Source organism: Somniosus microcephalus, chromosome 34 (assembly GCF_052327205.1).
Source record: "Somniosus microcephalus isolate GS21.2 chromosome 34, FLI_Smic_1.0, whole genome shotgun sequence".
In the NCBI taxonomy this organism is placed as follows: Eukaryota; Metazoa; Chordata; class Chondrichthyes; order Squaliformes; family Somniosidae; genus Somniosus; species Somniosus microcephalus.
The window spans coordinates 7,420,371-7,445,122 of NC_141020.1; the positions used below are offsets into that span (position 1 = coordinate 7,420,371).

The following is a 24,752-nucleotide window of genomic DNA, read 5'->3' on the forward strand; positions in this document are numbered from 1 at the left end:
AAAATTGATGTGTACAAAACCAAATCGGTCAAAAAAAATGTCCTAAATCTTGTTCTAATGAGTTTACCTCCTTTCACAGGTTTCACACCTCTCCACGTGGCTGTAATGCTCAATGATGTTCATATCGTTGAATATCTTTTGTGGTTTGAAGTTGACGTAAATGCGAAGGCAAGTATTCTAATCTGTCCAAAACAGTTTGAGCCTTCGGGCTCCCCAGCCAACTGCAGGGGTGCAAAAGATCTGGTTTTTCTTTTGGTTTGTTTTTGAGGGGGAGGGGACTGCCCCATTTTTAAAATGATTTTCTCTCTTCCCCGCTTCGGGGTCTCCCCTCCCACAGGCAGCGTTCCTCGGCTGAGAGGGTGAGTGTGCAGCCTCGCTCTGCAGCCTCACGCTGCCGCTGCAGAGCGTGAGCCTGGAGCAGACTCGTCACCTTTTGGTGAGCCGTTAAGCCGAGGCCCCGTCCTACCGTGCCAGTGCTTCAGGTGGATGTTAAAGATCCCGCGGCACTATCCAAAGAAGAGCAGGAAGTTATCTTCGCGCCCCGGCTAATGTTCCTCCCTCAGCCAACACCACCAAAGAAACAGATTATCTAACTGGTCGTTCATATCCTTGTTTGTAGGATCTGGGTGCAAAATGTCTGCCACATTTGCCTACTGAATAACAATCACTGCACTTCAAAGTAATTCATTGTTTTTAGAAGCTGCTGATTTTTGCCCTCGTACACCAACTCTCCTTCCCCCCTCCACCTCCTGAGAATGCCAAAGAACAGTAATCAATTCAGGGGTCCTCTTTCAAGAATGCCTCTCCAACCGCCAGAGATCAGTCCGGGGAGCCCCAGACCCACTAATTATGTTCTTGTTTGTAGGATCTTTTGTGCACAAAATCGCAGCCACCTTTTGCCTGCAAGGCAACATTCAGAATGATGTGCTCCCACCTTTGATCACTTCCTTTTCCATTGTTGTAAAGCACTTCGGGATGTCTCTGAGGAGCGATGTACGAATGGAAATGATTTTCTTCCTAAATTTTCCTGCGTGTGGAATTGGGAATTAATGAGAAGGTGTTCTGTGGACGAGGAAGGGGCGCCCGTTTTTCCTGTCGGGTATATAAAGCCCTGTGTATCAATCTCTGTTTTTAGGAGAAATGTGGAGGTCGAACTGCGTTGCACCTGGCAGTAGAACAGCAGAATCAGCAGATCGTCAAACTCTTGCTAGACAGGCGGGCAGATGTTCATGCCCAGATGTACAATGGCTGCACACCAATTTGTCTGGCTGTGTACAGACCGGATTCTGGTATAACTCAGATGCTCAGAGACTATGGCTCGTCTGAACCGGTTACAGACGAGGAGTCCGATGAGGATGAAGGAATTGATGAAGATGGCATGGTATGTAGAGCTGGTAAAGGGAGCCTTGCCTGAAACTGTGCGTGTGTAGATGCCAAGTGGGTACAGGATTGGAGTCGGCTGTGATACCAGAAAAGAAGTGCACGGTTTCAAGCCTAGAGGCTTTTTCCAAATTCAGCTGTGAATTTATCGAGGTGAACTAGAGCGTGCCAGCAATGGACTATTTCTTTTCTCTTCAAAACTCAGATTGAGATAACGGTTCTGTGGTGCCCATGTCTCGTGTCCATTCTCCGTGTGTGCGTCTAGACGGCGAGAGCGGCCGGGCTGCTAGACCATTAGGAGCTTCACAGCTGAGCCCAGTCTGCCTCCACCTGTGGCTTCAGCACATGTACAGTTTGAAGCAAGGTTCACTAGATAATGGTCAGGAGCAGCAATCCTGGCTTATTTTTCCCCCACTGCATAGCCACGGGGGGTTGGGGGCGGGGGGGCTGCAGTCAATTGTAGAGCCTCGTCTGTCTTCAGCTAACTCCACAAATCAGGGATCGAACAGGAATCTCTTGGTCTATATGCCTTAGTACAATCCTAGAATAATACAGCACAGAAGGAGGCCATTCGGCCCATCGCGCCTGTGCCAGCTCTTTGAAAGAGCTCTCCAATTAGTCCCACTGCCCCTTTCCCCATAGCCCTGCGAATTTTTCCTTTTCAAGTATGCATCCAGTTGTCTTTTGAAAGTTCTTGTATCTGCTTCCACCACCCTTTCAGGCAGCGCATTCCAGATCATCATAACTCGCTACGTTAAAAAAAAAAATCTCCTCCTCTCCCCTCTGGTTCTTTTGCCAATTATCTGAAATTTGTGTCCTCTGGTTACCGACCCTCCTGCCAGTGGAAACAGCTTCTCCGTAAACTTGAGCCCATCCTAAACTCTGCTGCCTGTAACTGAACTCGCACCAAGTCCCGTTCACCCATCAGCCCCATACGCTCACTGACTTGCATTGGTTCCCGGTCCAGGAATGCCTCGATTTTAAAATTGTCATCCTTGTTTTCAAATCCCTCCATGGCCTCGCCCCCCCTTTCCCTATCTCTGTAACCTCCTCCAGCCCCACAACCACCCCCAAGATCTCTGCGCTCCTCCAATTGAGGCCTCTTGCACATCCCCCGATTTCCATCGCTCCACCATTGGCGGCCGTGCCTTCAGCTGCCTGGGCCCTAAGCTCTGGAATTCCCTCCCTAAGCCTCTCCGCCTCGCTACCTCTTTTAAGACGCTTCTTAAAACCTATCTCTTTGACCAAGCTTTTGGTCACCTGTCCTAATTTTTCCTTGAAGAAGTTCTGCTCTTCTCTGCGACGGGATCTCCGTTTGGCTCTTCAACCTTGTTCATCTTCATTACTTTCAGTTTCCCTTCTCGTGTTTGATCAGGTATCTGCCAAGACTCGGTTTCACAGCCACATCATTTTCCTCAGCAACTGTCTCCGGTTCCGACTTACTCCACGTGGATTCCAACAACCACCGTTTCCAAGACTGTCACTGACCTCATCTCCTCTGGAGATCTTCCCCCCGCTGCCACCAACCTCATAGTTCCCCAACCCCGCACAGCCCGCTTCTACCTCCTTCCCAAGATCCACAAACAGGACTGCCCTGGTAGACCCATCGTTTCAGCCTGTTCTTGCCCTACGGAACTTATCTCTTCCTATCTTGACTCTATCTTTTCTCCCCTTGTCCAGTCTCTTCCCACCTACATCCGCGACTCTTCGGACGCCCTCCGCCACTTTAACAGTTTCCAGTTTCCTGGCCCCAACCGCTTCCTTTTCACCATGGACGTACAATCCCTCTACACCTCCATCCCCCACCCGGATGGCCTGAGGGCACTCCGCTTCTTCCTTGAACAGAGGCCCGACCAGTCCCCATCCACCACGACCCTCCTCCGCCTGGCTGAACTTGTTCTCACATTGAACAACTTCTCCTTTAACTCCACTCATTTCCTCCAAATCAAAGGCGTTGCCATGGGTACCCGCATGGGTCCTAGCTATGCCTGCCTTTTCGTGGGCTATGTGGAACAATCTTTGTTCCAGTCCTACTCGGGTCCCCTCCCTCACCTCTTTTTCCGATACATTGATGACTGTATCGGTGCCATTTCCTGCTCTCGCCCCGAACTTGACAATTTCATTCACTTTGCCTCCAATTTCCACCCTTCCCTCACCTTCACATGGTCCATCTCTGACTCTTCCCTTCCCTTCCTCGACTTCTCCGTCTCCATCTCTGGGGATAGGTTATCGACCAATATTTACTACAAGCCCACTGACTCCCACAGCTACCTGGACTACACTTCCTCCCACCCCGCTTCCTGTAAGGACTCTATTCCATTCTCCCAGTTTCTCCGCCTCCGCCGTATCTGCTCCGACGATGCCACCTTCCACACCAGTGCTTCAGACATGTCTTCCTTTTTCCGCAACCGAGGATTCCCCTCTACCGTGGTGGACACTGCCCTCGACCGTGTCAGTTCTATCTCCCGCACCTCTGCCCTCACCCCTGCCCCTCCCTCCCGGAACCACGATAGGGTTCCCCTTGTCCTCACCTTTCACCCCACCAGCCTCCACATTCAACGGATCATCCTCCGGCATTTCCGCTACCTCCAAAGTGATCCCACCACCAAACGTATCTTCCCCTCCCCTCCCCTTTCAGCATTCCGCAGGGACCGCTCTCTCCGAGACACCCTAGTCCACTCCTCTATCACCCCAAACAGCCCTTCCCCTTCGCCTGGCACCTTCCCGTGCAAGCGGAGGAGGTGTAACACCTGCCCCTATACCTCCCCCCTCCCCACTGTCCAGGGCCCCAAACACCCCTTCCAGGTGAAACAGCGATTTACTTGTACTTCTCGCAATCTAGTATACTGTATTCGCTGCTCACGATGCGGTCTCCTCTACATTGGGGAGACCAAACGCAGATTGGGTGACCGCTTTGCGGAACACCTCCGTTCAGCCCGTAAGGGTGACCACGAGCTTCCGGTCGCCTGTCATTTCAATTCACCGCTCCATTCCCACTCGGACCTCACCGTCCTTGGCCTCTTGTACTGTTCCACGGAAGCTCAACGTAAACTCGAGGAACAGCACCTCATCTTCCGATTAGGCACTCTGCAGCCTTCCGGTCTCAATATCGAGTTCAACAATTTCAGATCATAACCTCGGCCCCTATTTCATTTTTACTTATATTTTTCCACTCCTTTCCTCCCCCCCCCTTTCCTTTTGTTTCTCTCTCACACCTGGCAGCTATCTTTTGCCCTGCCAGTACACTTTACACCTAATCCCAGCCTATTACCATCTCGTCTAGCTTCTAATCTCTTTTACTTCTTTTGGTTCTTTTATTCTTTTGTCCGATCGCAGCCCTGCCTTCGATCTAGTTCCTTTTCTCTCCAGTTTTGAAGAAGGGTCAAACCCGAAACGTCAACTCAAATTTCTCTCCACGGATGTTGCCTGACCTGCTGAGTTTTTCCAGCATTTTCTGTTGTTATTTCTAATTTTTCCTTGCATGGCTCGGTCAGATTTTATCCGATAACGCTCCTGTGAAGCGCCTTGGGACGTTTTACTACGTTAAAGGCGCTATATAAATGCAAGGTGTTAACATAAGAACATAAGTAGGAGCAGGAGTAGGCCATACGGCCCCTCGGGCCTGCTCCACCATTCAATAGGATCATGGCTGATCCGAATCTAGACTCTCGTCCACTTCCCTGCCCTCTCCCCGTAACCCCTAATTCCCTTATCTGCTAGGAAACTGTCTATCTCCATTTTAAATTTATTTAATGTTGCAGCTTCCACAGCTCTCTGGGGTAGCAAATTCCATAGATTTACTACCCTCTGAGTGAAGAAGTTTCTCCTCATCTCAGTTTTGAAAGGGCAGCCCCTTATTCTAAGATTATGCCCCCTAGTTCTAGTCTCACCCATCATTGGAAACATCCTCACCGCATCCACCCGATCAAGCCCCCTCACAATCTTATATGTTTCGATAAGATCGCCTCTCATTCTTCTGAACTCCAATGAGTAGAGGCTCAACCTTTCCTCATATGTCAACCCCCTCATCTCCGGAATCAACCGAGTGAACCTTCTCTGAACCGCCTCGAGAGCAAGTATATCTTTTCTTAAATATGGAAACCAAAACTGCACGCAGTATTCCAGGTGTGGCCTTACCAATACCCTGTATAACTGAAGCAAGACTTCCCTGTTTTTATACTCCATCCCCCTTGCAATAAAAGCCAAGATTCCATTGGCCTTCCTGATCACCTGCTGCACCTGCATACTAACTTTTTGTGTTTCATGCACCAGGACCCCCAGATCCCTTTGTACTGTAGCACTTTGTAGTTTCTCTCCATTTAGATAATAACTTGCTCTTTGATTTTTTTCTGCCAAAGTGCATAACCTCACACTTTCCAACATTATATTGCATCTGCCAAATCTCTGCCCACTCACTTAACCTGTCTATGTCCTTTTGCAGGTTTTTTATGTCCTCCTCACTCGCTGCTTTCCCTCCCATCTTTGTATCGTCGGCAAACTTGGATATGTTGCACTCGGTCCCTTCCTCCAAATTGTTAATATAGATTGTAAAGAGCTGGGGTCCCAGCACTGACCCCTGTGGAACACCACTGGTTACTGATTGCCAGCCCGAGAACAAACCATTTATCCCAACTCTTTGCTTTCTGTTAGATAGCCAATCTTCCACCCATGCCAGTATATTACCCCCAATCCCGTGATTTCTTATCTTGATCAGTAATCTTTTGTGTGGAACTTTGTCAAATGCCTTTTGGAAGTCCAAATACACTACATCCACTGGTTCCCCTTTATCCACCCTGTATGTTACGTCCTCAAAGAATTCGAGCAAATTTGTCAAACATGACTTCCCCTTCATAAAACCATGCTGACTCTGTCCTATTAAATTATGTTTATCCAAATGCTCTGTTACTGTTTCCTTAATAATGGACTCCAACATTTTGCCAACCACAGATGTTAGGCTAACTGGTCTATAGTTTCCGGCCTTTTGTCTACTTCCCTCCTTAAATAAGGGTGTTACATTAGCAGTTTTCCAATCTGCCGGGACCTTTCCTGAGTCCAGGGAGTTTTGGAAAATAATCACCAATACATCCACAATCCCTACCGCCACTTCTCTCAAGACCCTAGGATGTAGGCCATCCGGTCCGGGGGATTTATCCGCCTTAAGTCCCATTATTTTACCGAGTACCATCTCCTTAGTGATTTTAATCGTGTTTAGCTCCTCCCTTTCCCCCCCCCCCCCCCAATTGCCCCCTGTTTGTCCAGTGTTGGGATATTTTTAGTGTCCTCTACTGTAAAGACTGATACAAAATATTTGTTCAGCGTCTTTGCCATCTCCATGCTCCCCACCACTGGTTTCCCGGTCCCATCCTCTAAGGGACCAATGTTCACCTTCGCCACCCTTTTTCTTTTTATATAGCTGTAGAAACTCTTGCTATCTGTTTTTATATTTTTTGCTAGTTTACTTTCATAATCTATCTTCCCTTTCTTAATTAATCTTTTAGTTATTGTTTGCTGGCTTTTAAATGCTTCCCAATCTTCTATCCTCCCACTAGATTTGGCTACTTTATATGCCCTTGTTTTCAGTCAGATACTATCCTTTATTACTTTACTAAGCCACGGATGGCTGTCTTTTCTTTTACTCCCCTTTTTCCTCAGTGGAATATATTTATCTTGAAAGATGTGAAATATCTCCTTGAATGTAGACCACTGCTCTTGTACCGTCTTACACTTTAATCTGTTTTCCCAGTCCACTTTAGTCAATTCTACTCTCATACCTTCATAGTCTCCTTTATTTAAGCTCAGTACGCTGGTTTGAGATCCAACTCTCTCACCCTCAAACTGAATTTGGAATTCAACCATATTATGGTCACTCATTCCAAGGGGATCCTTTACTAGGACATTTTTTATTAATCCTGTCTCATTACACAGGACCAGATCTAAGATTGCCTGCCCCCTGGTTGGTTCAGTTACATACTGCTCAAGGAACCCGTCCCTAATACACTCTATGAACTCTTCCTCAAGGCTGCCATGCCCAATTTGATTAGTCCAGTCAATATGAAAGTTAAAATCCCCCATGATTATAGCTGTTCCCTTATTACAAGCCCCAACTATTTCCTGATTTATACACCGACCAACAGAGTTGCAACTGTTAGGAGGCCTATAGACTACACCCACTAGTGACTTTTTCCCCTTATTATTCCTTATCTCCACCCAAACTGTTTCACTATCCTGATCCTTTGACCCAATATCATTTCTGACTATTGCAGTGATTCCATCCTTGATTAACATAGCAACCCCACCTCCCTTTCCTTCCTGTCTGTCCTTCCTAATTGTCAAATACCCTTGTATGTTTAGTTCCCAGTCATGATCATCTTGCAGCCATGTTTCCATAATGGCCACCAGATCATACCCATGTGTAGTCATTTGTACCATCAACTCGTCTCTTTTGTTACGAATGCTGCGTGCATTCAGATAAAGAACTTTCAAATATGTTTTCTGACAATTTATTCCTGCTTTTACCCCCTTTACTACTTTACCATTATACATTCTGTCCCTTCCTGACACGCTCTGGTTTTTAATTTCCCCACTGCTACCTTGCTCTATTGCCTTCTCTGCTGTCATTTTTATTTTTCGCTCTCTTAAAACCCCCCGCTAATTAGTTTAAAGCCCTCTCTACAGCCCTAGTTATTCGATTCACCAGGATTCTAGTCCCAGCACTGGCCAAGTGAAGTCCGTCCCAACGGAACAGCTCTCTCCTGTCCCAGTACTGATGCCAGTGTCCCAAGAAGCAAAACCCATTTCTCCCACACCAGTCTTTGAGCCACGCATTTAACTCTCTAATTTTATTTACCCTAGCCAAATTTGCACGTGGCTCAGGTAGTAATCCAGAGATTATTACCCTTGTGGTTCTGCTTTTTAATTTGGCCCCTAGCTGCTCAAACTCCCTCAGCAGAACCTCTTTCCTTGTCCTATCTATGTCGTTGGTACCAACATGGACCACGACAACTGGATCCTCCCCCTCCCACTCCAAGTTTCTCTCCAGCCCAGAGGAGATGTCCTTAACCCTGGCACCGGGCAGGCAACACAGCCTTCGGGACTCTCGCTCTAGGTTGCAAGCAACCCTATCTATCCCCCTAACAATACTATCCCCTACCACTACAACATTTCTTTTAACTCCCCCCACTTGAATGGCCCCCCGCTCCACGGTGCTGTGGCCAGGTTGCTCATCCTCCCCGCAGTCCCCGTTCCCATCCTCACAGGGAGTAAGAGCCTCAAACCTGTTGGACAAGGGCTGCGGCTCCTCCAACACTACCTCCTGGATCCCCGTACCTGCCTCACTTCTAGTCACACCATCCTGACCCTGGCCACGGACTACATCTGAATTAATTAATCTAATTGGTGTGACTACTTCCTGGAACACAGAGTCCAGGTAACTCTCCCCCTCCCTGATGTGTCTCAGTGTTTGAAGCTCAGATTCCACACGGAGCCGGAATTCCTCGAGCAGCCAACACTTACTGCAAATGTGATCACCGTGATCATCAATGGTGTCCACCAGCTCCCACATATTGCAGCAGCAACACATCACCTGCTCTCCCATTCTATGTAATTAATTAAATTTATTAATATTTTTAAATGCCCACTGCCCCGATTCTAGATGGTGAATATCGCAACTTAGAAACTATAAACCAGAGTTTGAACTTAGAGAGAGAAATACTCACCAAGCAATCACTTACCTGCTTTCTGGTGACGTCACACTTTGATTTCTTTTTACCTCTCTCCTTCCCTCTGTGTTCCGAGTTCGGAGACTGGTAGGCCTTACCTGGGTCTCGGGGGGCCTTTTGTAGCCCCGCTCTGCCGCTGAAACACCCGCCGACGTTTACTCTATGATTCGAGTACAGGAGCAAGGAAGTCTTGCTGCAATTGTACAGGGCCTTGGTGAGACCACACCTTGAGTATTGTGTGCAGTTTTGGTCGCCTTATCTGAGGAAGGATGTTCTTGCCATGGAGGGAGTGCAGCGAAGATTCACCAGACTGATACCTGGGATGGCAGGAATGACGTATGAGGAGAGATTGGGTCGATTGGGCTTATATTCACTAGCGTTCAGAAGAATGAGAGGGGATCTCATTGAAACTTATAAAATGCTAACAGGACTAGACAGACTAGATGCAGGAAGGATGTTCCCGATGGTGGGGAGTCCAGAACCAGGGGTCACAGTCCAAGAATAAGGGGTAAGCCATTTAGGACTGAGATGAGGAGGAATTTCTTCACCCAGAGAGTGGTGAACCTGTGGAATTCTCTGCCACACAGGGCAGTTGAGGCCAATTCATTAAATATATTCAAGAAGGAGTTGGATATATTTCTTAAGGCTAAAGGGATCAAGGGATATGGGGAGAAGGCAGGGACAGGGTACTGAATTTGGATGATCAGCCATGATCTCATTAAATGGCGGAGCAGGCTCGAGGGGCCGAATGGCCTACTCCTGCTCCTATCTGCTATGTTTCTATCAAAGCCTGTCAATGTTGAACACCTCTTTAAATCTCCCCTTAATCCTCTCTGCCCTGAGAACAATCCCATCCTGGTACTGCACAGAATGGTGCTTTTACCCACTAGATCATCAGGGCAACTGTAGTGCAATGGTTTAGCGCTGTATAGTCAGTGGCAGCATCAACTGGGTCAGCTTTTTGACGGAGCCCTAAGTGCAGCCAAACGGAGGCGATTCGAAGTAATTACCGAGTCATTTTACATAATCCCTTGGTTGTATTTTCTAATAAGTGACTCAACAGTAGGACGCAGCCTGCGGCAACTGTTAACGAGTAAAACTGTGCTGTCAAATCTAACCCTGGCGGTTGGGGAGACCACAGAAAAGTAATTGAAGTGGCTTCCAGAAGCCGGCAGGTTTCCCCACATGAAATAAGAACAGAAAATGTCGGATCTGCAAAGAGAAAAGAACAGGTTAATGTTTTAAAACTGGGAGATAAGCAATCCCACTCCACAGGACCGAACGAAAACCCAAGAAGAAGGGAAAGGAAGGAACAACAGAGAGAAAGTTAAGATTCGGGCATTGTTGTCACGGTGAAGCAGTTAATGGGTTTAATCGTCTAGATATGTCTTTTTTTTAAACAATGGGACTAAGTCCTGAATGATGCAGAAAAGTCATCTCTGTCAGAGGCGTTTGAAAGACAAAAAAATCGAGGCTAAAGCAGCTCCAAAGTTGGGGGAAATTAAGTGCAAGACTAATGGGAGAAACAGGCAGGAAAATGGGGCAGACAGCTGCGATCTGTAGTTGCTGCAGACTGTCTGGTTTCTTGCTCTCCAGTAAATGCTGGTTTAAAGGAGCAATTTAATTAGTGTCCAAGGGACACAGTGGAAGGCAACACGGCGCAGGAGAGATTTCCCCAGACACGGAGAGCTGCGTGTGCGTGCAACTTTGCTGCCGTCAATCTTTGCAGATCTTTTTGGATTGCTTTTATATTTAAAAAGAAAACGGAGGTATGGTTTATTGGCGCTCCAGTGAGTGTTGCTTTGCCCCCCTGATGTTGCGAGGAGGAGGAGTCCCGACATCGGAGAGAACTGAGCCCCAGCTGTTACATAACTCTACTTAAAACCTTTCCCCGGCTTTCTGAGACGGCTGCAGAGTATTTAAGTGATAAACATAAATCATGATTTAAGAACTGCCGCCCTAGATGTCTCAGTAATTAAATGTACGGGTTGGTACGTTGCTGTGCCGTGCATAGCTGGAAAATCTCCGATTCGGTCACCAGTACGTGCTGAATCAACTCATCATTGACTCCCGGTTAAGCAACGCCTCCATTTTTAAAATTCTCATCCTTGTTTTCAAATCCCTCCACGGCCTCACGTCCTCCCAATCTCTCTAACCTCCGAGATCTCTGCGCTCCTCCAATTCTGATCTCTTATGCATCCCTGATTTTAATTGCTGCACCATTGGCGGCTACATGAAATAAGAACAGGAAATGTCAGATCTGTAAAGAGGGGGTGGGGGGGGGGGAAACGGGTTAATGTTTTAAAACTGGGAGATAAGCAATCCCCTCCAGAAGACTGAATGAAAACACAAGAAGCGGGGAAAGGAAGGAACAAGAGAGAGTGAGTTGAGGTTTGGGCATTGTTGTCACGGTGAATCTCTCCTGCGGACAGGCGCGCAGCTTAGCGAGAACATGAGGTAGGAGCAGGAATATTGCTTCCCTCCACAATATTGAAGACTTTGTAATGGCCGCACCCCTTCAGTTTTTGCGTCTCCTCTCCTGAAGGTGCTAACTCGTGGGTTACTTTGATACAGCAACATAGTGGCCATACTTCATACGTAAGCCTATACAAGCTATTCGACTGTGGGGGGAAATCCTGTCCTCACTCGACGTCTTTTACACGTGTACTCTCCAGCAGAGATTGCTGGGATGTGATCAGGAACAGGAGGCTGGCTCCCCTCCCCCTCCCCGCCCTGCCAATTGGCGATGTCAGTTGCAGTGGCCCCCACACCCCCACTTGTCACTCTTGCTGAGATCTGCTAACTTGGCGGAGACTTGGGGCTCGAGGTTGGGGACCTTTTTGCTCGATACGGCTCCGTGCCACCCTGGGCAGCGCATTTACCAGCTGAGGCAATTAGCTCCTTTCCTAAAGCTTGCCCAAATCTGCTGACCCACTGGGACAGCAGTTGAGGGGGGGGGGGGCGGGGGACGACAATATGCCTCAGCACCTCAGAGTAAAAAAAAAAAAAAAAATCAGCAAGGCTTTCTGCCAGAAATTGCTGTTCGGTGATCTCCGGTGGTGGCCTAGTGAGTGAACAAGAGGAAATGTGAAAATTAAGGTTTTAGAAAGCCCCTCCTGTGTAATATAACTTTCACATTCAACACGCACAAACCAGCAAACTGACTTAATTGTTTTATGAATCTCGCAATGATTGGGCATTAATCCTCCGTCCGACATTTCAGTTCCTCTTTCTTTTCCAACACCAGTCCTACAGCAGGCCGATCACTGAAATGAATCAATCGTCTCAAAGGAGACAAGTAAGAGAAGTTCTTTATACTTCTGAAAATCCTCAGCCTCTTCGTGTTGAAATTCTGGTGAGCCGTTAAGGTCTGATGGAGGCCTTCAAGATTGTGAAGGGTTATAAACAATGTTCCCTTCAAGCTGCGCGGCCGCGCAACGCCTTGCAGCTCACCAGCTTTTGAACAGGAAAAACCGCGCATGCGCCGTATTTTTGAATGGGCTTCGCACCCCCCCCCCCCCCCCAAAAAAAAATTAAAGGGAACATTGGTTATGAATAGTGCGATTGTTTGCATCTGTTGGTGAGTCAGTAACGAGGGAGCACATAGAAACATAGAAGATAGGAGCAGGAGTAGGCCATTCGGCCCCTCGAGCCTGTTCCGCCATTCAATGCGATCATGGCTGATCATCCAAATTCAGTACCCTGTCCCTGCCTTCTCCCCATATCCCTTGATCCCTTCAGCCTTAAGAAATATATCCAACTCCTTCTTGAATATATTTAATGAATTGACCTCAACTGCCTTCTCTGGTAGAGAATTCCACAGGTTCACCACTCTCTGGGTGAAGAAATTCCTCCTCATCTCTGTCCTAAATGGCTTACCCCTTATCCTTAGACTGTGACCCCTGGTTCTGGACTCCCCCGCCATTGGGAACATCCTTCCTGCATCTAGTCCTGTTAGAATTTTATCACTTTATAAGTTTCAAAGCACAAATTTAAAGTAATCACGATAAGAATTAATGGGGAGCTTATAGAAAACAATTTATTTGCACAGTGGGAGGTGAGGCTGTGGAATTCCCTGCCACAAACTGTTATGTAAGAGGAGTCCATAAATGGTTCCCAGAGGGAATTGGATAGTTGGCGGTAAAAGAGGAACATTAAAAGTTACGAAGAGAGTAAGATTAGACCAAGGGTAGTGAAACACCAACTCCGACTTGATGGGCCAAATGGCCTGTTTTCTGGAACATTATGATTCTATGAAATAACATTCCACAAATGTTCTGACTTTTTGTTAATTCTTTTCCCCTCTCTCTTTCTCTTGTTTTGTAGGGAGAGTATGACGACCTTGTGGTGCATGGATGTTAATGGAAGATCATAAAATTCTGATATCCTGCTGTATGACGTATTTAAACATTAAAGTTGTAGCATTAAAGTGGCTCCGTTCTACTGTAAAGGAGTGCCGTCATATAGTCCTCTTAACTGTCTTGTAGCCTTGTATTGAACCAATATCTAGGAATGGAGTAGTCTTTATAACCTAGTGTCTGAAAATAGGGATTTGTGGTTTGAATGTAACTGGTTGCCACCCAGATGTCTATCACAGGGGAACCCAACACGGATGCCAATCGGGTGAGACAGACAACAGGTACTGGAGTTGGGCAGCATGGAGTGGGCACAGTGTGATCTGGGGCAGAGGGGTGTACCAGGCAAACATGGGAGAAGGTGCTTTTAGTCCCGAGTGTTGAACCTGAATGAAGGGGGGCCACGGGGTGGGGGAGGAGAGAAGGGATCATCGCTGTTATTTTTTTAAAGTTTGTAGTTCTGCTGCCGCTCGCGCACTGCAGCAATCCTCTGTCGGGAGGCATAGTTAACCTGCAGCCAGGCTTCCATCGGTGTCGTTCTTAACTAGAGGTAAGCGAGAGAGAGACTCCTGACGCAAGCTTTTTTAAAAAAAAAAAAAAATCTTGCATCGCTCCTTTGCCACAGCTACCCCGACAAGGAACAGAAGTTTTTCGGCGTGTTTTTGGAGAATTTCCAAAGTTGACTCACAGGCAAGCTCCTGAACTTCTGAACTTTATGCTGAATGAATGCTGACTGGGTTTCTATTCCCTGCATGAACTTCCCGGCAATATTTGCCCAGTTACCAAAAAAAAAATAGATGGGGGTAGAGAGAGTCATTATTCAGAGAATCATAGAATAGTCCAGCACAGAAGGAGGCCATTCGGCCCATCGAGTCTGCGCCGGCTCTTTCGAAGAGCAATCCAGTTAGTCCCACTCCCCCGCTCTTTCCCCATATCCCTGCAATTTTTTTCTCCTTCAGGTATTTATCCAATTCCCTTTTGAAGGCTGCTATTGAATCTGTATCCACCACCCGATCAGGTTGCAACATATTCGACTGCACTAAAGCAGGTTAACTAACTACAGGAAACTCTCGATTTACCGGCACCTAAACTAACCGGAAATCTCTGTTAACCGGCAAAATTCAGGAGTAGGTTCAGGTAAGTTTTACTTCATATTAGTGGCAGTTCCTGGATCTGTGGCTGTGTAACTGGGGTTCCTGCACTTGTTGCTAAGCAACAGGGACACTTGGTCTGTGGCCGGAGTTCCTGCACATGTTGCTAAGCAACAGGGAAGCCTGGATTTGTTGCTGTGTGCGGAGCTCTCGTACCTTTTAACTATACCTCTCTGTAATCCGGACTTTTTGATAAACCGGCACCACGCCGGTCCCATTGGTGCCGGATAATAAAGAGTTTCCTGTAGTTGCATTTGGAATCATACTTGCTGGCCAAACAAGGGCAGCAGAGGCTTATATATTGCTGGCCACTTGGAGAATACCGATCATGTTAGTGTAGGATCTCATCGTTCATCATAATTGGAGGAAGATTTTGTGATTCAACAGTCGAAATTACTTTTGAATTTTCCCTTTCACCATCTACGGCTGTGTTGGATAAGGATACGTGATGCGCTGGGGTAGGGTGAGGAGGGGAAACAAATAAGTAAAGCCGCAAAACAAAATTCGTTTTCTGGTTTCATAAAAGCAAATAGTAATTCATGCTAAACATTGATCGGACTTGCAACGGAACACGTGGACTATCGTCATTTAAGAACATTTATATATGTTTTAATATTTAAGACACAGCCCTAAACCGTGGCCTCAATAGCTTTGTTTTCCCACTGAGGTGGTGGGGTTGTCGGAAGCTCCTTTTTTGAAAGTACATCATTGGTGAAAGAGGAGAGAGAGCTGTACTGTTGGAGGGGGAATCTATTCACTCTTTCCTTGCCCTCATTCCCACTGAACTTTTAATGCAGTTTTACACAGTCAGTCAATGTGCCCAGTTGGAGACCCACAACCTACGAGCACCAAACCCTTAAGGTTTTGTCTTCGGTGTGCTGCTGGTCCCTTGTTGAAGGCCTGAGTTTTGTGTTGTCCCGGGAGAACTTGGAGAGCAGCAGTCCAGAGGTTTGGAACCCACCTCCTTAAGCTGCCGGTTCGTTGATGGCAAATCATCAAGATAATATGGGTGTCAAAAACCCACGCTGGCCCATTCGGGCAAATGCAAACACCTTGCAAGCGAATGTGGAGGGACGGCGTTCCTCGCAATCTGGTTAATAGTAGTAGATTTGGAAGAGGTTTATTTTTTTTTGCCTTTCGGAACCTCCTCCCATCCTCCTCTCCGTGTTCAGAAAATAATCCGGAGATGTGCCACCAAAGTCTCTGCCTTGCTGCCGTCTAATCAGCTGCTCAGAGATGTTCTGCAGTTACTGGGAGTACTCGCCCCCACCCCCCCCCGGTAGTTTTTGTCCTCCTAGCTGCAGGGAAGCCTCTGGATTCGGCTTGACATTTTGCCTACGGCAGACGAGATGGCAAAGATTGGTAGCTGACAGTTTGACACTCTCCAGTGCGACTTGTTACAAGAGTATATAACCAGTTCAAGCTTCAGGTTGAAAGAAATGCCTATTGAGTGCGCAATGTACACTCCTCAAATAGCACGAGTGAAATACGATCAGAGCTCCTCAGTTTATACAAACGTCATTCATCGAATTCCTTTGAAACTAAATGGAAAGCTGGCGTATTATTTAGAAAACCTAGGGGGAAAAAATCTTGTCTTATGCTGTAACGATATTTGATCACTCTTTTATTTAAACATTTAAGATTGAAACTGCCTGTATAAATATGTAGAATGGAAATCATGTATGTAAACAATTGCCTGTAACGGTGTAGTTGCAGTCTTTGTCCTGCATGTGGTGCTGGTTTCTGAAGTCTCTTCAAACTCCATCACCATCTTGTATATTAAAAAAAAAACTGAATTTGTGGGCAATGTCCTGGACAATTACCAGTATCAAAGGTTTCATTAGAAACCTATCGTGACATTTTGGCCTGTATTAATTATTGTTTTCTATTTTATTTTATATTGCAGTTATTTTCTGTTACAACATGCATTTTTTTACGTTGTATATGTACAGAATGCCTGCTTCAGTGTAGATGTTCCAGAGCTACAAAACGATGATAGTGTCATATGGGCATCCCTGGGGCTAAGCAGGGCTGGGTTTTTTAAAGTGTACAGCTATGGCTTTTTTGCTAGAGTTTTGTATTTTAATTGTACCTTTTACTTTCTTTATTGTAACTACACACCAGGTAATCAGTGTGTTGCTTGCCTCACAGACAGATGTAACCACTTAGAATAACCGGCACTTTTTCTTTTTAAAAAAAAACTGACAAATAAACGTTTGCAAGTATTACTGTTTTAAAAAAAAATGCAGACTCGTTTTGGTGCTGTTGTGCACGAAAATAATGAGCACAGTCTATTTGCTTTCTTTCTCGGCAGTAGCACTCTCACGTGGTGAGTTAAATTCCCACTGCAGAGCTTTTAGCCCATAATCCAGGCTGACACTCCAGGCAGTACTGAGGGAGCGCCGCACGGTCGGAGGTGCCGTCTTTCGCATGTGACGTTAAACCGAGGCCCCGTCTGCCCCCTCAGGTGGACGTAAAAGATCCCACGGCCATTATTTTGAAGAAGAGCAGGGGAGTTCTTCCCGGTGTCCTGGGGCCAATATTTATCTCTCAGCCACCATCACTGAAACAGATTATCTGGTCATTATCACATTGCTCTTTTCCCTGCTCTGTGACATATTCTGCAATAAAACTATTATGAGGCTGTCATCGCATTTAGCCTCGCAAATAGAACTTTGATGTCACCTCCCAACCCCCACAGTTACTTTTGGAAACTCGTTTTGTAATTTATCCTTCTATTACCAGATACAGGAAACTTTTGATTTACCGGCACCTAAATAACCGGAAATCTCGGTTAACCGGCAAAATTCAGGAGTAGGTTCAGGTAACTTTTATTACTTGCCTTCCTCCATCTGTTGCTGTGCAAGGGTGTGGCTGCAGCTGTTGCTAAGCTACAGAGACGCTTGGAACTTGTGTCCATTGTTCTGAACTTGTTGCTAAGCAACAGGGTTGGTTGCTTTATACGGAGCTCTCAGCTCTCCGTATCTTTTACTATAGCTTCCGGTTATCCGGAATTTTTGATGAACCGGCACCACGTCGGTCCCGTCCGTGCCGGATTTTTAAAAAGTTTCCTGTAATTGGGATTTAAACCAGTGGGACTTCCCGTGGCAGTGCGGGCGTGACAGACCATCGTAAAATTGCAAACATTTGGGTGACGAGCAACAACTTTGTGTTTTCAAACTTTTGAATTAAAAAAAAAAAAAAAAAATTTTTTTTTTTTTAATAAAAGATTTCGAATTGCATAAATGAAAACTGTATCCACTAATTTTTAATGCTGGAGATGTGAGAAGAAAACCAAAAGTGTTGGAATTACACAGCAGGTTTGTCGGCACCTGAAGAAGCGGCAGTTTGGATGGGGGCCCTTTGTCAGGTTGTTTCTGCTGAAGGTGCCCCACCCCAAATATTAACTTTCCTTTTTTTTCCCCCCCCTTTCAGATGCTGATTGAACTGCTGTGTGTTTTCTAACATTTTGTTTTTTCTTAATTAAAAATTGTTTGTAATTCACGTGAGTTCCCTATCTCGGTCATGCCACCACAGCAAGGCGCAGAAGCAGAGCCAGGCCCTTCCCTGTAGGAGGAAGCAAAAATTGGTTGGAGAACGTGCTGTTACAACAGTGACTACATAAGAGCATAAGGAGTAGGCCATTCGGCCCCTCGAGCCTGCTCCGCCATTCAATAAGATCATGGCTGATCTTTGACCTTAGCTCCACTTTCCTGCCCGATCTCCATATCCCTCGATTCCCCTAGAGTCAAAAAAATCTAGCGATCTCAGCCTTGAATGTACTCAATGACTCAGCATCCACATCCATCTGGGGTAGAGAATTCCAAAGATTCACAACCCTTTGAGTGAAGAAATTCCTCATCAGTCTTAAATGACCGACCCCATATCCTGAGACTATGCCCCCTAGTTCTAGACTCCAGCCAGGGGAAACAACCTCTTGGCATCAACCCTGTCAATCCACCTTAATGTTTCAATGAGATCACTTCTCATTCTTCTAAACCCCAGAGAGTATAGGTCCAATCTACTCACTCTCACCTCATAGGACAACCCTCCCATCCCAGGGATCAATCTAGTGAACCTTTGTTGCACCTCCTCTAAGGCAAGTATGTCCTTTCTCAGATAATGAGACCAAAACTGTGCAGAGTACTCCAGCTGTGGTCTCGCCAAGACCCTGTGCAATTGTAAGACTTCCTTACTCTTATACTCCAACCCCCTTGCAAACAAAGGCCAACATGCCATTTGCCTTCCTAATTGCTTGCTGTACCTGCATGCTAACTTTGTGTTTCCTGTACGAGGACACCCAAATCTCTCCAAGCACCAACATTTAATAGTTTCTCACCATTTAAAAAATAATGGCTCAGAAATTAGGTTCGGGGGCTTGCCGCACGTGCAAGCCCCCGATGTGCACTTACCCGGCGCGCCGACAGCTGAAGCCTGGGCCTGCTTGGAATTCCTGTCACTGGCCTGGTTCAGCTGTCGGCGCGCTGTGCTTGCCTGATCCAGCAGCGTAGTTAGTGCGATGTGCCGGCTGGGATCAGGTGAGCACTGGGCAGCCAATCAGGGGAGGGAAAACTTCATTCATGAGTTTGATAGTAAGGCAGCACGGTGGCATAGTGGTTAGCACTGTTGCCTCACAGCGCCAGGGACCCGGGTTCGAATCCGGCCTCGGGTGACTGTCTGTGTGGAGTTTGCACATTCTCCCCGTGTTTGCGTGGGTTTCCTCCGGGTGCTCCGGTTTCCTCCCACAGTCCAAAGATGTGCGGGTTAGGTTGATTGGCTATGATAAAAATTGACCCTTAGTGTTAGGGGGATTAAATACGTGGGGTTATGGGGATAGGGTGGGATATGTGTTGATGTAGGGGTTACGGGGATCGGGTGGGATATGTGTCGGTGCAGGCTCGATGGGCCGAAATGGCCTCTATCTGCACTGTGGGGTTTCTGTGATTCATGAAAATTACGGGCGCCCAACACACTACTTAAACTTTAAATAATTTTTTTTTTAAATCCTACTAATTAAATGAACTATAAATAACTTTAAAAAAACTATTTTAAACAATTATTCAAATTTTTGAAAAAAATAATTTTTTTAAAAATCGGGTCTAAAAATACACTTACCTTACTGTAAAGTCCTTAAAAACAATAAAGCTGTGGAAAAAATGTTACAATTTTAAATAATAGACCACTTACCTTAAAGAATCAAGTCCCCGAAGTACTGGGCCAATCTATTTTTCTATTCTTCCTACCAAAGTAAATAACCTCACATTATACTCCATCTGCCACCTTATTGCCCACTCACTTAACCTGGTTATATCCCTTTGCAGGCTCTTTGTGTTCTCCTCACAGCTTACTTTCCCACCTAGCTTTGTATCGTCAGCAAACTTGGATGCATTGCACTCAGTCCCTTTATCTCTGGTCATTAATATAGATTGTAAATAGCTGAGGCCCCAAGCACTGATCCTTGCGGCACCCCACTAGTTACAGCCTGCCAACCGGAAAATGACCCGTTTATCCCTGCTCTCTGTTAACCAATCCTCTCTCCCTGCTAATCTATTACAACCCCCCCCACCCCACCCCCACACCACCCACCCCCCCCACCCACACCACCCCACCCCACCCCCCCCCCACACACCCCCCCCACACCCCCCCCCCACCACCCCACCCCACCCCCCCCAACACCACCCCACCACCCCCCCCACCACCCCCCCCCCACCACCACCACCACCCCCCCCCCCCCACCACCCCCCCCCCACCACCACCACCACCCAATACAATACAATACAATACAAATCGCTTTATTGGCATGATAAGGTACATCTTATGTTGCCAAAGCATCAAAATACATTTATGGTTGAACACATAAACGTGGTTCCATTCATACAGTGTATAAACAGGTATATCCCTGAGTTTATAAATATACATTCGCCTTGTTTATATATACTCTTGTCTTAGTTTACTGGTTGTCCCTCTGTTCATGGCAAGCTGTAACATAGTGTGCCGCCAGTGTTACACAGCTTCTCTCCTCCCCCAGTAGGAATGGGAGTTTTTGGTTGTCAGTCAGATTTCTGAATTCAGGGCATATTTGTGAGAATTTTTGGTAGAAATTCTCTCTGATGCCCTGATATTTTCCACAGGCTGTGAGGAAGTGCATCTCTGTCTCAACTACTCCCTGACTGCAGTGAGAGCATATCCTGTCTTCTCTTGGCAGCCTGGTCTGCCTGTGTCTGCCTTTTTCGATCGCTAGGCTATGTTCGCTAAGTCTGTACCTTGTCAAGGTTCTTCTCAGTTTGTTATCCTTTACCATGGTCAGGTAATCAGCTATGTTGTATTGTCTGTTTAGGGCCAAGTAGCAATTGAGTTTGCTTTGGGTTTTTGTTGTTTCTGCCCAATATGACATATTTTTCCTTTTGCTTAGCGACGATTGTGTTGGGTCGAATTCTTTGTGTTACCCTGTCACTGTCCTGGGACTGGTTATTGTTAGTATTGTTATTAGTTACTTTATTGAGTCCCAGGACTAGTTGACTGAGGGTATTCTTCTTTATGGTCAGCTCTTGGCATTTCAGGGCGTCGTAGTGATAGCATTGGGGGTTGCTCATTTGTAGGTGATTCCAAAATTTGGTGGCTCTTTTTTGGATAGTGATTATTAATGGGTATTGGCCTAGTTCCGCCCTGCATGCGTTGTTTACTGTTTTCCTTTGAGTCCGGAGGATACTTTTACAGAATTCCGCATGTAGGATCTCAATTGGGTGTTTGTCCCATTTTGCAAAATCTTGTTGTGTTAGTGGTCCCCAGACCTCACTGCCATAGAGTGCAATTGGTTCAATTACTGATTTGAAAATTTTGAGCCAAATGCTAATTGGGATTTCTATTTGGATTGATTTTTTGATGGCATAGAAAGCCCTTCTTGCTTTCTCTTTCAGTTCATTCACAGCCAGTTTGAAGTTTCCCGTAGAACTGATTTTTAAGCCCAAGTATGTGTAGTGAGTGGTTTGTTCAATTTTGGTTGTTTCTACTGTGAAATTTATTGTGGGTCCATGTTGTTTGGATCTTTGCTGGAACACAAGGACTTTGGTTTTTTGGGGATTTATTGTCAGGGCCCAAGTCTGGCAGTACGACTCCAGCAGGTCCAGGTTCTGCTGTAGACCCTCCTTAGTTGGTGACAGCAGAACCAGGTCGTCGGCATAGAGGAGGAATTTAACCTTGGATTCATATAGGGTGAGGCCGGGTGCTGTAGATTGTTCAAGTAGTTTTGCCAATCCATTAATGTAAATATTAAAGAGTGTCGGTGAGATTGGCGAGCCCTGCGTCAACCCCCCGCCCCTGTGGGAAGTATTTTGTTTGTTTGTCTCCAATTTTAACTGCACATTTATTGTTTGTATACATTGATTTAATTACATCATATGTTTTCCCTCCTACCCCGCTTTCGATAAGTTTCAGGAATAAACCGTCATGCCAGATGGAGTCGAAAGCCTTCTGGAAATCTACAAAGCATGCGTAGATTTTGCTTTTGTTATGGTGAACGTGTTTGTCAATTAGGGTCTGTAGGGTGAAGATATGATCGGATGTTCTATAGTTTGGCAGGAATCCAATTTGGCTTTTACTCAAGACATTGTGCTCTTCAAGGAAGTTTATAAGTCTTTTGTTTATGATACTACAGAATACCTTCCCCAGGTTACTGTTTACACAGATGCCTCGATAGTTGTTTGGGTCGATTTTGTCCCCACTTTTGTATATGGGTGTTATGAGTCCTTTGTTCCAGATGTCAGGGAAATAACCGACACTCAGAACCAAGTTGAAGAGTTTTAGGATAGCCAGTTTCAGTTTGTCGTCTGCGTGTTTAATCATCTCGTTTAGTATGCCGTCTGTCCCGCAAGCTTTTCCTGGTCGCAGGTCCTTGAGTTTTTCAAGAAGTTCTTTTTCTGTTATTATGGCGTCTAGCGGGTTTTGGTTATCTTTTATGGCCATTTCAAGCTTTTCAAGTTTTTTGCGTATTTGGTGTTGCTCTGGTCCTAGTGTGTTTTTCTGGTATAATTTTTCAAAGTGGTTTACCCATGTGTCCCCATTTTGAATGGACAAATCGTCGTGTTGTTTTTTGTGTAGTGTTTTCAAGTTGTCCCAGAAACAATTCGACTCAATGGATTCCTCCATGGAGCTGAGTGTATTCTTAATAAATTGCTCTTTTTTGGTCCTGAGTGTGTTTCTGTATTGTGTTAGCGTCTGACAATAAGTAAGGCGTAATTCCTCGTTTTCTGGATGTCTGTGTTTTTGGTTTGATAGTTTTCTAAGTTTTTTCCTCATGTTATGGCAATCATGGTCAAACCATTTTTCATAGTTTTTTGTTTTGGGTTTGTTCTTGCGAGCTTTCAAGTTTGCATTTGTTGCCAAATTATCAAAAATATTGTTTAGTTTACTAACTGCCCGGTTTACGCCTTCTTTATTGTGAGTGTATATGTTATCCAGAAAGGTGTCTAAGAGAGCTTGAGTTGATGCATTGCTAATTGTTTTCTGGTATTTTTCCGTGTCATTTTTGGCCCATCTGTACGATTTTTTGGTGTTGTACAGTTTACTGGGTTGTGTTTCTATGTTGTTTGTTTCTGTCTTTTTGAGAAACATAGTAATTTGGCTGTGATCTGACAGTGTTGTTTGTGGTTTGACTGTGAATGCTCTGAAAGAGGATGGGTCCAAGTCTGTAATCATATAGTCTACTGTGCTGCAGCCAAGAGGTGAGCAGTAGGTCGATCTTCCTAGGAGGTCTCCTATGAACCTACCATTGACAATGTACAGACCCAGGTTTCGACAGAGCTGTAGTTACCCCCCCCCCACCACCCCCTACAGAAATGCAAGTTTTTTAAATTTATTTTTCTCAAAAGCGTGATGAATGTTTGAAATAATCAAGTATCAGTTAAAGAAATTAGTGTGTTTAAATTCCAGTTGGATGCTAGGGTGGGGTGAGTCAGGGTCCTAGGGGGCCGAGTTGAATGGGCTCCGCCCACCCACCTTTCTTGTTCGGTTCTTAAAGCACCTGATTTGCACTTTTAACATTTTCAGTCTCACCTTGATTACATTGTAGTTGCTGATAAAAGTTGGAATTTCCGATCTTGCAATTGCATAACAGTAACTCAGCTCAACTGATGACTCAACATCTGAAAAAGAAATCGAGAATTCCAAGTCATTTAAATTAAAATAACTCCGGTCGTTAAGTCATTTAAGTGAATCCTTTCTCTCCCTGTCCCGGATTATTGTCGCAATTGCAGCCCAAACTCACCTTGATTCCGAAAGGCTCGTGACTTGTACTGATGACAGCAAGTTTAATTACCTGAAGTCACCTGCGCTGTGACTGTGAGCGATTAGGCAACGGGAAATACCTGAAATACCTTGCTGTTGAATCACTGACTGGTGGCTCCCAATGGCATGTAGGACATTCCGTTCAAAGGACATGGTCCCCAAACAGGAATCGGTGTCCAGTAACTTTGCTTTGCCCAGCTTAGAAGGGTGTGGTGGTACCCTTGTCGATGGGAAAAGGCCCTTTACCATTCATCCCCATGTAGTATTTTAATTCTAATCAAAGCGTCTAATGTATTTTTGAATCACCCCCCCCCATTTTTTTCCAACACAAATGCGGCCAAGAAAACCTCATTTGTTTTCGTGAAAGCCATCCGTTGGGATCCAACTGCACTTCGCCTGACCAATTATCCCAAACATTTTGCATGTTGAATCCTTCTTCAATATTTGTGTTAATTATATCTTCCCTAATTTATGTCCTCTGGGCTCCATTGGTCTGGCTCACCTCTCTCTACCATTTATTTCAGACTTCACACGCCTCTTGCTGGTGGTGGGTGAGGGAGTGCTTTGTGCAAACTGTGTGGTGGTATCATAGAAACATAGAAGATAGGAGCAGGAGGAGGCCATTCGGCCCCTCGAGCCTGTTCCACCATTCAATGAGATCATGGCTGATCATCCAAATTCAGTACCCTGTCCCTGCTTTCTCCCCATATCCCATGATCCCTTTAGCCTTAAGAACTATATCTAACTCCTTCTTGAATATATTTAATGAATTGGCCTCAACTGCCTTGTGTGGTAGAGAATTCCACAGGTTCACCACTCTCTGGGTGAAGAAATTCCTCCTCATCTCAGTCCTAAATGGCTTACCC

General features: G+C 45.8%; 1 protein-coding gene across 1 annotated transcript in view; it reads left to right on the forward strand.

Moving 5' to 3' along the window:
• LOC147096707 (NF-kappa-B inhibitor beta-like) overlaps positions 1–13,527 on the forward strand; it is a 31,564-nt gene extending 18,037 nt beyond the window's left edge. Inside the window, exons 4-6 of the mRNA XM_085973305.1 lie at positions 80–168; positions 1,136–1,381; positions 13,425–13,527. Coding sequence (XP_085829431.1) covers positions 80–168; positions 1,136–1,381; positions 13,425–13,460 — 371 coding nt within the window. The 3' untranslated portion in view covers positions 13,461–13,527. The remainder of the gene's footprint in view (positions 1–79; positions 169–1,135; positions 1,382–13,424) is intronic.
• Positions 13,528–24,752: the final 11,225 nt, after the last annotated feature.